Here is a 12,605-nt window from a genome sequence, read left to right on the forward strand (position 1 = left end):
ATAGTGCGATCAACTGATATAATGGTGAACTTCATTAGCCCATCATCAAATCGTTCGACTTCTTTAATGGCATCACGGAAACCCTCTGAGATGGCAATGTCAAGACCATATTAAATGTGTGGGTTACCAAAATAGAGAAGTTTATAGCCATTTTTACCGCGTTCGCGTTGAATGTGGCAGCTTTTGGCACCACACCATCGGGTTTCTTGGAGAGCGCAGATATCAATGCGCCTTTCCCGAAGGGCTCTTCCGAGTTCCCCGGTCTTTCCAATTTGGGTACTGACATTTAGCGTGTAGACACGTATTTGTTTTGTTTCTTTTGTTCGGACTAACTTGCTTACATCCTGACGCCGTCCACTCGTCAAGAACCCTTGCTTTTTTACCTGGGCTTGGGACCAGCATGCTATGTTAATAGCATGGCGGACTTGTAATTATTACTTTAATTGTATTAGTTAATACATGCATCTTGACAATTATTTTGCTTACCTGACTTATTTCCAAACTGCGCTTGCACAAAAAGCCCCGTCAAAATGATACATTTTCTGTGCTATTATATGGTTATGTGATATCGAGATTTTCGAGAACGTCATTACAGAAGCGGATATATACAGGTATTGTTAGGATAAACTGGAAAGATAAAATAATTAACTGCGAAATGTTGAAAAAGTTGGAATACCCCCCCCACGTGCTGAAGCATCCAGATAAATACGAGCCACTCTACTTGATTTTCCAAGGAAAGGTCACAGTACATCGAGGGCCAGTCATGGTTAAAGAATTTACGATAATGGTTTAATATGTTAACAGTACCCATATTTTGGTATGGTCTCGAAGGCTTGAGAGCGGACATGAAGCCCAAAGAAGAGGCAGGAGAGCAAAATTCAATTAAAATAAGTTGACTGTTTGCCTGTCAATCAATTTGCCATCTTTCTGCCTATCTGTTTGATCCGCTAAAAGATTTACAAAAGTATCGTTAGTCTCTACCATACAGTTCCATGAGACTTTTACTTACTAAAACCACTTCTTTGCTTACCAGCCGTCGCGGAGCAGGATCAGTTACTAGCTGTGATTTATGTTGTTCTTCCTTTCTCAAAATATTTCAGGGGTCTTCATAATTTTTTTGCAGTGGATTCCGAATTTGCTCTGATACTAAAATGTAATCCATGAAATTCTTTAATAATAACAGGGCCCCGATGGGTCGCGTCGACCCTCGTTAGCAAGTATACCGGCAGCGACCAAGCTAGCTATCACACATAATGCTTCAGCGAATGTTGTGAGATAAGCAATTGATGTTCGCGACATACCCAATCGCTATGAAGTTTTTTTGCAGGAACTGGATAGGGCAAGATGGAACTCCATATGCTTTCATTGCTCAACTCTCAAGGCGCAGCTTGAGAGCTGGTTGTAAATAAATGGGTTTTTCGCAAACTCGAATCTTTATCGATGTTTCCTTTTTTCGTTTCGTTATCAGAAATACCTCAGTGTTATGCTCTGCGAGCGCAAGATTAGCGTCTTCAAGCCAGAATTCAATTCCGCGATTTCCCCCATTTGTAAAGATTTTGGTCTCCTAATATCTTGTGCTGCGATAGCTGTTACGATGTCCCCTGCGAAGCAAATAATAGTCACGCTTTCAAGGAGCTGTAATGTCTAAATTCCATTATTGATTATTATCCACAGAAGAGGACAGATAGCTGAATTTTCTGGAACCCCACAGATTGTCCGTATTGTAGCATAACAGACTATCCAGGCGAATTTCAACAATGATAGGCGCCAGTTATTTGGGAGCACCTACTTTGGCTGAGGCCTCAATTATCTTGCTCAATGTCGCAATAAAGGTATTTCCCAAAGCGAAGGTAACCAAAACGCGTTTTTATTTTATGGATTTATGGAATCCAATGATTTTTCGTTATCCCATCGCATTCATAGTAGACCTCCCCTTTCGAAATCCGAAATGCCCATCTGAAAAACCATCCCCCTTTTCAGCAGCATTGTTAATGACTCGTTGGAATAATTTTCCGATGTCGTTTAATAGTTTGTTTGGATTATCAGGAGTTAACACTAGCTTCAGTTGATTCCACGATGCGAGAAAACCCTTTTTTTAAGCGCACCGGAAATACCGTCTGAGCCTGGAGCTATATTTTTCGAAATTTTCTTTGCGGACCCAAGAGCTTCTGCTTAAGACAGGAATTTTATCGGAATTTATCTAAACAGTGGATAGGTTTGGCAAATTTGGAAATTGCGGGAAAAGATACGGCATCTGTTGGAAAGGTTGGAAACAAAACATCGACACATGAGGTAAATGCAAAGGAAGGAGTAAGTTTTTGTTTTAGGTGTTTTTTTTTTTCATAAACTATTTTATCCGAGCGGCCAACTGCAGAAACCTTTATAACAAGCTGGACACTGGGGCTAACGAGAGAACTCTGTACACACTTGTTAAGAGCCAACACCAGGGGGCACAGGAAATCCAATATATGTGTTGCGTTAATGATAAGAACTGTACTTTGTTTACCGTCCGACAATATATAATATGATGGACAGAATGCTTCAAATAGATTTCAATAGAAGAATTCCATATACTCCACTTACCCAAACCAAACGGGGAAAGTTACAGGATCTGGAGATGTCGCAGCTCTGGAAAATAAAAGGCTTAGACCCAAACTCTGACTCAGCGAGTTCTTCAGGATGGTAGAATACAATTTTACTATCATAAAAAGAAACCGTGACTGTTCCAATATGGAAATAGAAAGGCCGGGTTTGCCAAAAATTGTGGAACTGCTGATGCAGCTTGTATCACGTCTGCAGTTCTGCGATTACTAACGAGAAATATGGTGGGAAACATTGCCCCTTCAACATTCTATTTAAATTATTTTACCGCGAGTCGAAGAACAAAGTTAGAAGTGTCTACATCCATCAACGAAGCGCCACTCCTAATTGTTGTTGCCATTGGCACTAATGTTTTCCCAGTGCCTCACAGTAAAACTGATCTTAAGCTTCAGCGCTTTCTAGGATGAAGTCTAGGACACAGCTTACAAGTACTATTTGTCTGGAAGGGTTCTGCTCCATTTGTCAGGTTTGGTATTGGCATTCAACGAATTTCTTATTGCGTTGGAGTGTATATATGGTACTGTAAGTTGCAGTCATGTCGTGAGAAAGAATTAATTTCTCCTCCCCCCGCCGGGGGCCAGTTGAGACGTAGTTTGGAGTGGTGACTCATCGCGACTTTTTATGAAATAAGGAAATAATGCAACAGCCAATGTTCACACGCAGGGTGAGGTAGCTTCAGTGCGTCCGTGAGCTGCGAAGGTTTCCGCGTTGAGTGGAAACTATCAACTATTGACTCTTTGAGGAATAGACGTGATTCAAAAAATTGTTCATGGATTGTTTAATGATATGTTTTTATGTTTTTCATTTGAAAATTGTTTTTCACTTTTCTTTTGTTATTAAATAATTGCTCTTTGAAAAGCAATCGAGCGTCGAAAGCAATCATGATATGTTATAAGCAGAAATCCTGTACCTTATTTGACACAGTGGTGGAACTATACCTCAACTTTCGGTCAACTTGCTCGCAGATTTCAGCTCCTACTATCCTGCGTCACCTTGCGTCTCAACTTCCGTCAGACTTACATTGTAATCTTAATTGCGTACTTTTCATGCATGTCGATGTATATTACTCACATTCTAATTCACTGTATATGAAACTAAAGCGCTTTTCCGTTGTAGTCTTTAACATTAATAATTGTCTACGCAAAATTGGTAATTTCAGTTGGGCGATCTGTCGAATGCCGAGCTGCGGATGCTAACAGATCAACTGGACAGAATCAAGTTCGGTGGTGATGAGTCTCCAGTGCGGCGGCTGTCAGTTCGCGGGCTGCTCCCCAACACTGACCACTACATGACTTATGAAGGATCTACGACGTCACCAGCTTGTCACGAGACGGTCACGTGGATTGTATTGAATAAGCCAATTTATATAACTAAACAACAAGTAAGTACTTGCATACATATATATTATCTATTTTGGAAGCTTTGAACTTTGTGGTAGATGTGTCTGTTAGTCCATTTTTAAGGTTTTTAAGGTCTTCAAAAGACACTGGTCTGGACACACCAGCGTGTGGGATTTTTACCCACTAAAACCACCCCGACTCCCTCCATGCCCCGCGGAACCACCATAAGGTATTACATCACGATGCGGAGTCAGTTCCCTCTAGCTTAATCCCATTTCTTCTATACACGGCGCACGCGACCGCGCTTTTCTCCTTTCCTCTGCCTTTCGCAATTTATCTTGAATAGATGTTATCATGGAGTTGACCGCATCTCAATTCTCTTGATGTGCTAGCATTTTCGGCACCAAATTTTCTGGTACCAACACCTCCCCTAGAGTCTCCTCTAGATTCCTTCTTTCTTCCACAAATCTCGGACAGTGAAAGAATACATGCTCTGGGTCCTCTGGGACTCCCTCACAATTTGGACAGTTGGGTGAGGTCTCCAATTTAAACCTGTGAAGGTATTGGAGATATCCTCCATGTCCCGTGAGAAACTGGGTCAGATTATAATTAATTTCACCGTGTCGTCTCTCCAACCACTCCTTGATGGCACGAATGAGCCTGTGAGTCCACGGACCCTTTCCCGAACGTCCCCACCGCTCTTGCCATCTATTTATGGGTCTCTTCCTCTCAGCGTTCTTCGTCTTCGATAAGGGAGAGATTGGCTTCGCTTTATTCGCCATCTCATCTGCCAAGATGTCAATCGGCATCATTCCAGAGATGACGAATGCTGCGTTATCTGAGACAGTCCTGAAGGCAGAGCATACCCTCAGAGCTGCCCTCCTATAGACTGAATTCAGTTTGTTAGTGTTAACTGGTATCCGCAATGCCTCGCTCCAAACTCGCATAGAGCATGATTGAGGTCACCACTCTGGCTATAAGCAACCTAGAGGTATGCAATGGCCCTCCCACGTTCGGCATCATCCTCGCCAGGGCCATACTAGCAGTGGATGATTCATCACAAACATACTGTACGTGTTGCTTATAGCTGAGCTTCCTGTCTATCACCATTTGATGATCGGCTTGGAAGTGATGATATGATTCCCGATTCTAACACAGGCGTAATTTTTCTTCCGGCGCTTCGTGATGAGGAACGCTTCTGTTTTTTCCTCCGCAAGCGTCGAACCAGAGCTCTTCAACCAACATTTGACAGTACTGATTACCTCGCTTGAGTATAACTCAGCATCTTCAAGATGCTTTGCGACAACAACCAGTGCTATGTCGTCAGCGTAACCCACCACTGTGGCTTCCTCCGGAAGGGGAAGATTAAGTACATCGTTGTACATGATGTTCCACAGTAGTGGGCCCAATACAGAGCCCTGTGGGACACCCGCGGAAACAACATACATCCTTTCAGTTAAGTAACTATCAACGATAGCAGCGAGATAGGCGGGAATACCAACCTTCGCTAGGGATTTGCGTATTAGATTCCAATTGGCCGAATTGAATGCATTTTTCACGTCCAGGGTTACTACCACGCAATATTTGCTGGTACTACCCTTTCCGTGAAATGTATCTTCGGCCAAGCCAGCAACCAATTTGATGGCATCAATGGTTGATCTGGCTTTTCGGAACCCATACTGCCGATCTGAAAGGCTGCCTTGGCTCTCAACAAACGGGAGTAATCTATTATAGATTATCCGCTCTAACATTTTCCCCACCGTGTCCAAAAGACATATGGGTCGGTATGACGATGGTTCACCTGGAAGTTTACCAGGCTTAGGCACAAGTACAAACTTCTGTCCCTTCCAAGCCGCCGGAAATATTCCTTTGGACATACACGTTTCGAACAACTCAGCGAACATGTCCGACCTGGATTTCACGGCAAGCTTAAGGGCCTTATTTGGTACTCCGTCCTGGCCCGGCGCTTTATTGTCTCCTATTCTACCGCAGATCTCCAGCAGTTCGTCTCTGGTGACTGGAGGAATTGCCGTCACATTCAGAGGTGGTTGAAATGTGCCGGTGCTCTCCACTTGCTGGGGGAATAACCCCTGGATGATGTTCAGCAAGAGGGTGGGACACGTGATCTGTGGAGAGGAGCGGCCTCTGAATCGTCCCATCACTATTCTATAAGCACTCCCCCACGGGTTTAAGTCCGCTTCTGAGCAGAGCTCCTTAAAACATTTCGTCTGGCTTCGCTGGATGGCGAGCTTGAGGGTTTTGCGGGCTGCCTTATAGGCGCACTCTTTTTGCCACTGATCGACTCTATCTACCGCCCTCTGGGCCGCTCTTCTGACTCGGTGGCAGGCTGATCGAAGACCGGTCAGTTCATCATTCCACCAGTAGTTTGGTCTTCTACTGGGGAATGAGCACCTCCTAGGCATAGACGCGTCACATGCTTTCGCGATGCATTGAGCCAGATGGACGGCTCTTTCCGTAGAGGCGCCTGCTTTATTAGGTTGATCTAACCACACCTGTATGAAGGTCTGCTCATCCAAAGATTTTGCAGATCAGCCTGAAACCTTTTTCAGTTTCGGGGATGATAGCTCTTTGCCCTGTGGCTCGACACATGTCTCAAAGAAGATTGCCTGATGATCGCTGTGGGTGTAGCGTTCGCTGACGCACCAGGACATACCACGCGCTAGCGCAAGGCTGATAAAGGTCAGGTCTACAATCGAGCCTGACTCCCCTTTCTGAAAGGTGTGGCACCTTCGTTAGCCAAAACCATGTCCATCTGGGCAAAAGCTTCTAATAGACTGCGCCCCTTAGCATTTGATTCTCTGCTACCCCACTCTAGGGCCCAAGCATTGAAATCACTTTTGGACTTCATCCCCTTGCGTCGAGAACAAGATTATCAAGCATTTGCTCGAACTCAGACAGTGTCAAACTTGGTGGGGCGTAGTAGCTGTATACATATACACCACTTATTTTCGCCCACACAAAGCCACTGGCTGCCTGACTTGCAGTACATTGTATGGCCTGTCGACCACAAGCCCATATCACCGCTCCACCAGTCGAATCTGTGACCCATATACCATATACGGTTCACTTATGATGGCAACTTCCATCTTAGATTCGAACGTGGTCTGCTCAAGTAAATCCTAAGCGACCTTGCAATTATTGAGGTTTATTTGAATAAACCTCATTTTCTCATTGCAGTGAGCGCCTTCCTAGGACATTTGCACTTCCGGCAATGTGCCGGTTGTCCTGTCCCTCTTTTCCTTCGGACAACAGACATTTGGGGTCCCTATTGCACTCTCTGGCAATATGCCCTTTCTCCCCACACCTTCTGCATCGATCGGACCGATCAATGGTGCTGGTGCATGCCTTCGCGAAGTGCCCAAACATGACGCATTTAAAGCACCTCTTTAGCGAAACGGCAGACAACCCATCCAATCCGAACCCTTCCGGCAGCCAACAACATCTGCGCTGCCTCCGCTGGCACTCGAATGGTGGCCGTTTGAGTGCCACCATAGGCTTTCCGTAGACCGACAACAGACTCCTCTGTAAGTTCTTTCAATTTGAATTGCTCCTTCAGAGCAGTACAAATTTCTCCTTTCGATGTCACTTCATCGAGATCCTTACATTGTATATACATCTCATGTTTTTGAGCATGCACTGCGGCATTCTCCCCAAGTGAGTTTTTCACTTGAGTGCGAAAGTCATCAGTTTTGCCCACACTGGATCTTTTCAGCTCGAACATGAGATCCCCTTTCTGGGTTCTTCGGATTCGGTTTACATTTCCGCTCAGATCTTTTAGGTCGGGATCAGCTTTGACCTTTTTGAGTATCTCCGCGTAGGACAGATTGCCCTTACTGGAGATAACAATCGCATCTGGACGAGTTCGCACTTTTGCTTTTCGTTTCGCGTTTTTGTTGGTAACTTTAGTCCATCCATCGTTTTCGTTCGTCTTGGGCTTCGCAACGCTGGTCGAGTTTCCTAGATTCGCTGTATGCTTTCCTCCTTCTGAGCTGTTGGTGTTCGTTTTCAGGATGTCCTGTCCGCCTTTTTTTCTCTTAGGCGCCTGCTGATTATTTAAAGGATCCCCCTCTTTTTCACGTACTCGCTTATTTCGCTGGGATTCGATGGTAGTACGGTTAGGCGTCACTTGGGTCGCTTGTGATACTGTTGGCACAGCGGTGTTCGGCGTATCCTTATTATTCTTTTCCTCCATCTGTGATCTATTATAGAGGACTCTAACGGCCCTCACCATATTCTTTATGGCTTGGTGCACGTTGTGCTTGTCCTTGATAAACTCGGAAAGCTCAACTATCTTTGCCCCAAGCTGGGTGAAGGGTAATTCCTCCGGATCGGGACTCTGCTCCCTATAAGTCCCGGCAGGGTTACTCCTTTTACATGGTCCTTCACTTTTGGCCTGTACTTTATCCTTCATCGTCTTTGCATTGGTGGAGATCTCAAAGTTGATGAGCTTCTTTTGAATGGATCTCTTCCTTGTTCCTGGAGCACCTCCTGCTGTCGAGCATCTTGAACATGTGCGGTGGGTGTTGTCACGGTTTTTGTTGTCCAAAAAGCTGCTTTTAGTTCATCTTTGTTTGCTCTTGTTATTGGTGTTCTCGGTAAGGTCGTACTTCGCTTGAATACCTTCTTCTCCAGATCCAAATCACTTGTAGCATTATATGCCAAGGTAGCCAAGTTGTCCACCACCGAGGCACTGCGGTCGAGAGATATCGACGACCGGGAGCCCGCTTGCTCACTCCCAAAAGCCACCGGTACTGGCGTCCCGAGCCCCTGCACCGTTAGTTTCCTCCTTCTCTCGTCTTCCATGGTGGTTGTATGTTCTGGGTATCCTTCCCATAGCTATTTTGGTCCGCGCACCAGAGATGAGCAAACACTAGCCCATGCACAGTCAGAAAAGAAAAGTGCATGACCACATATTTACACATCAATCCGCCAGCTGGGGTCACGCCTGATGGGAGATCTGGCCACTCCTTACAGGCTTCCTCGCCATCTGTCTGTCTGTCCGTCACGCGCATTTTTCTCGGAGACTGTAACAGCGATTGACACCAAATTCAGTGAAAAGGGTGAAACTGTGAACGCTCACGCCTAGAGTAAATTACACCCTATTACGTCGAATTTGAGGGGGTGTAAATTTTTTTTCGCCAAATATAGTCATGTGGGGTATCAAATAAAAGGTCTCGGTTAGTACTCTCTAAAACTAATCTTAGTTTTGACATTTGTTTGAAAGGCGGTAAGTTCGGGCGGGTATGCTAAGTTTATTTCCCATACAATTAATTGTTGTCAATGTAAATTATTAACAATATAACGCAAAAATCCTGTCTACTTCCATGTATTTTGTACCTACACATATACAGTTAAAATCTCAAGTCAATCTGTCTAGATTTGTTCGAGTTATGAGTCGTAAAATGTATTTTCGAGCGTCCGTTCAGCATGTTCGCATCGGACAAAGAGAGATTGCGCCAAAATTCAAAATAAAAGTATTTGGATATTCTTTCCTTCCTAGTTCTTTTGAGTATGCCATTCTTAAGATGTTGGGGTGTTCTTTCAGCAAAGCAAACAAAAAGATGGATTTTTTGAAATTTCTAGAATGGCCTAACCTCTAGCTCGGCAGAACGAACGTAAAATTGTACAGGGTGCGGCAGCATAACTTCCTTTTTTCAAAACTCAATAAAAACTATTGTATGCATCGGAAAATATTTATTTATTTTTTATAATGTAGGTACATGTCTAAAGTTTTTATTTACATTGTTTCGAAGATCAAATCTGTTAGGTGACGTCCCCCATTCTCCATACATTGCGTAAACCGATTTCTGGCGTTTGTCATGACTCTTGTTAGCATAGCAGGTGTTATGTTGGCAATTTCTTCTTGGATATTGGTCTTGAAATCTTGTAGGGTTCTTGGGCGGTTCACATAAACACGGGATTTCAAAAAACCCCATAGAAAAAAAATCACAAGGGGACAGATCAGGAGAGCGTGCCGGCCATTCCAAATCGCCTCTAATTGAGATAAGGCGCTCTGGAAAGTTCCTGCACTATCGCCATCTTATAGGGATGAAAATGAAGATCATCACGAAGAATTCTTCTCACAGAGCGATCGGATAGTCCAAGGGCAGATGCGTGTTTGCGCGCAGAACGCCGTGGCGATCGCAACATTGACGCTCTCACTGCTTCAATGTTCTCAGGTGATCTAACGGGCCGAGGCACTCCAGCTCTTCCTTTTGTCGCACTTGCAGTTTGTCTGAATGTAGTGACCCATGTAACAATTGATTTTCGGTCTGGGACGGGAGCCAACGGGGCTAAATTAAAGCGATTCCGAAATGCACGCTGTGTTGCAATAACCGAACATCCGCTTGAAAAATAAACCTCAACGGCAAAGGCACGCTCCTCACTATTCCAACGCATGATGGCGACTGAACCATGTCGGGACAAAACTTTACAGTATCCCTTCTTGAACGAGACTACCAGCGTTCTGCTATGACATCAACTAACTGAGTGGCGCGCATTTTAAAAAAGGAGGTTATGCTGCCGTACGCTGTATATGGCTTCATTCTGCTGACCTTTTAGTAAAACTTGTTTGTAAAACTTGCGGGTGCCGCGCGGTTTTTCCTGTACTTCTCGAGTTCACAGATCTGTTAGTTTTTCCCGGTTTCCTTTTCGCTGCCTGTGAAATCGCTTCTCCCCTCGACGGAGTTAGTGGTAAATCTCTGCACGTGCCGCGTTTTTTGAGATTACTACAATGACCTATATGCATTTGTGATTCTTTCATCACCGAACCAGTGTTGTGTTGCGATTTAACCATGGAACATCATGCCAACGGGATAGCGACACGATTCTATACTGCTCCACCTATTTATGTTGATATTACTCAAGGCTGAAGGGTGACGACTTGCGATTTACACATGGTCAATTTGGTTGAAAGTCCTTTAGGGTGGAGAGCCTCTTATTTATTAATGGCTATTCTTCCCCGCAAACCGCACGCACTTGCTAAAATAACTGTTCGTACAAATTAAATCTGAAATTCCAATTTTAAAATATGTCCTGGTTTTTGAATCAAACTGGTTTAACACAACCCGCAAATCTTTATCAACTTACGAACTTAATTAAAAAGAAACTATACGTTGCAAATATTTATATGTTTAGTTTTTTGTACAATTTTATATGAATAATTATCCGCTTATCAATTAGCACGAAAAACTCTTAATCTCGATGAAAAGTCAAATTGCCAAATAAAGCAAATATAATAATAATAAAACGTTTCAAATTGTTGTGTTCACCGCCGCGGTTGGAAACTGAAGAGACCGGCTTATTTCCATGCGGTCCTTACTGTCCCAACCAACGGCATTTTTCCACCGCTAATTCTCCACTCCCTTGGTGCGTTCTAAAATGAGTGAGTGGAGAGTTCCGCGCCATCTACACGTCCGCATCCGCAACATTCGAAATAAATTTCGAATGCTGCAGATCCTGCCGCGCGAATATATACAGAATATAATATAAAGATTTGTTGAAGAGTGTATTTTATTGTTATTACGTATTAAAAAATTTCATTGTGTTTTGATTTGTTTTTAAATAAAAAATAAACCAAATAATAGACCTTATTCATCAGAAAAAGTATTCGCACATTTGAAAGCTTGTTCGTAGCTTGGAAAATATAGAACCGGCGGATTGAAAGTTTTTAGTAACGTACTGGATGGAAGAGTGGCTTCAATCAATAGTTTTCGGAATTTCACGTGAAGATTTTCCTTCACTGCATAATTTTAGGATCATCAGCACCAATTTCTTTTGGCTTAGAACTTTTCACGATTTTCAATTCGGAACAAACCATCACCGAAACAAATCAATTCAATTGAAACCAATTTTGTACAGTTTTGTTATTCTATGCAGTTTCGACACAATTTTACGCTGTAAAATAGGCGTGGGGTTCTCCGAAGTGTATATGTACGAATACTTTTTCTGGTAGCAAAGCGTTGCCAGGTTGCATTTTTCTGCTGAGAAAAAAATATTACGAAAGCGCAGGATTATAAAGTAAAAAGTAAACATTCCGATCAATCAGTGGTATTAGATAAGTAAATAAAACTATTTTATTTACTATGTTCAATTGTATTTCCAATGACCACTCCATGTAACGTTGGAAGTTTAATAACCTGTAGTCCGTTGTTATTGGTAATTAGTTTCCTATCTATTTAGATGTACGGCTCTAAGTATAATTTTGATATCATACCCGAAGCAAACATTCGGCGGTTTGTTTCATTGCCTTCTAGGTATCCTTCTCTTGAACAGGAGCATGAACATTGATGATTCGAAATATGCTTCGCAAACAGAAAGTATATTGCCGCTCGCGTTTCTTTTAAAAGTCGACGACAGCAGCAATTACTCCATAGTAACAGTAGTTACTCCGAGTGCATGCATTACCAGATGGAAGCTATAATGTTGGATCGGAGAAAAAGAAATGTTGTATTTTGTCAATAGATGGCGGCACTTAAACATATCTTGTGTTGTGCTTATCGCATCGAGTCATACTATACGGCGATTTGAGGACGACAATCTGGGCGATAAGTGTCTCTCTGATAGTGTTGTGATCGTACGTTTCAGTCTCAAGTTATAGCGCGTCAAAGATGGTGTCCACCAAGCAAGAAATTCGTCATATTT

At 43.3% G+C, this 12,605-nt stretch overlaps 1 protein-coding gene across 1 annotated transcript in view; it reads left to right on the plus strand.

Annotated features, from left to right (window-relative positions):
- Nucleotides 1-12,605, plus strand: part of LOC119657375 (carbonic anhydrase-related protein 10) — a 402,093-nt gene that overhangs the window by 362,529 nt on the left and 26,959 nt on the right. The window contains exon 7 of the mRNA XM_038064260.1: nt 3,761-3,982. Within this exon, the coding sequence (XP_037920188.1) occupies nt 3,761-3,982 (222 nt within the window). The remainder of the gene's footprint in view (nt 1-3,760; nt 3,983-12,605) is intronic.

The sequence above is a fragment of the Hermetia illucens genome, chromosome 5, assembly GCF_905115235.1.
Source record: "Hermetia illucens chromosome 5, iHerIll2.2.curated.20191125, whole genome shotgun sequence".
Classification (NCBI taxonomy): domain Eukaryota; kingdom Metazoa; phylum Arthropoda; class Insecta; order Diptera; family Stratiomyidae; genus Hermetia; species Hermetia illucens.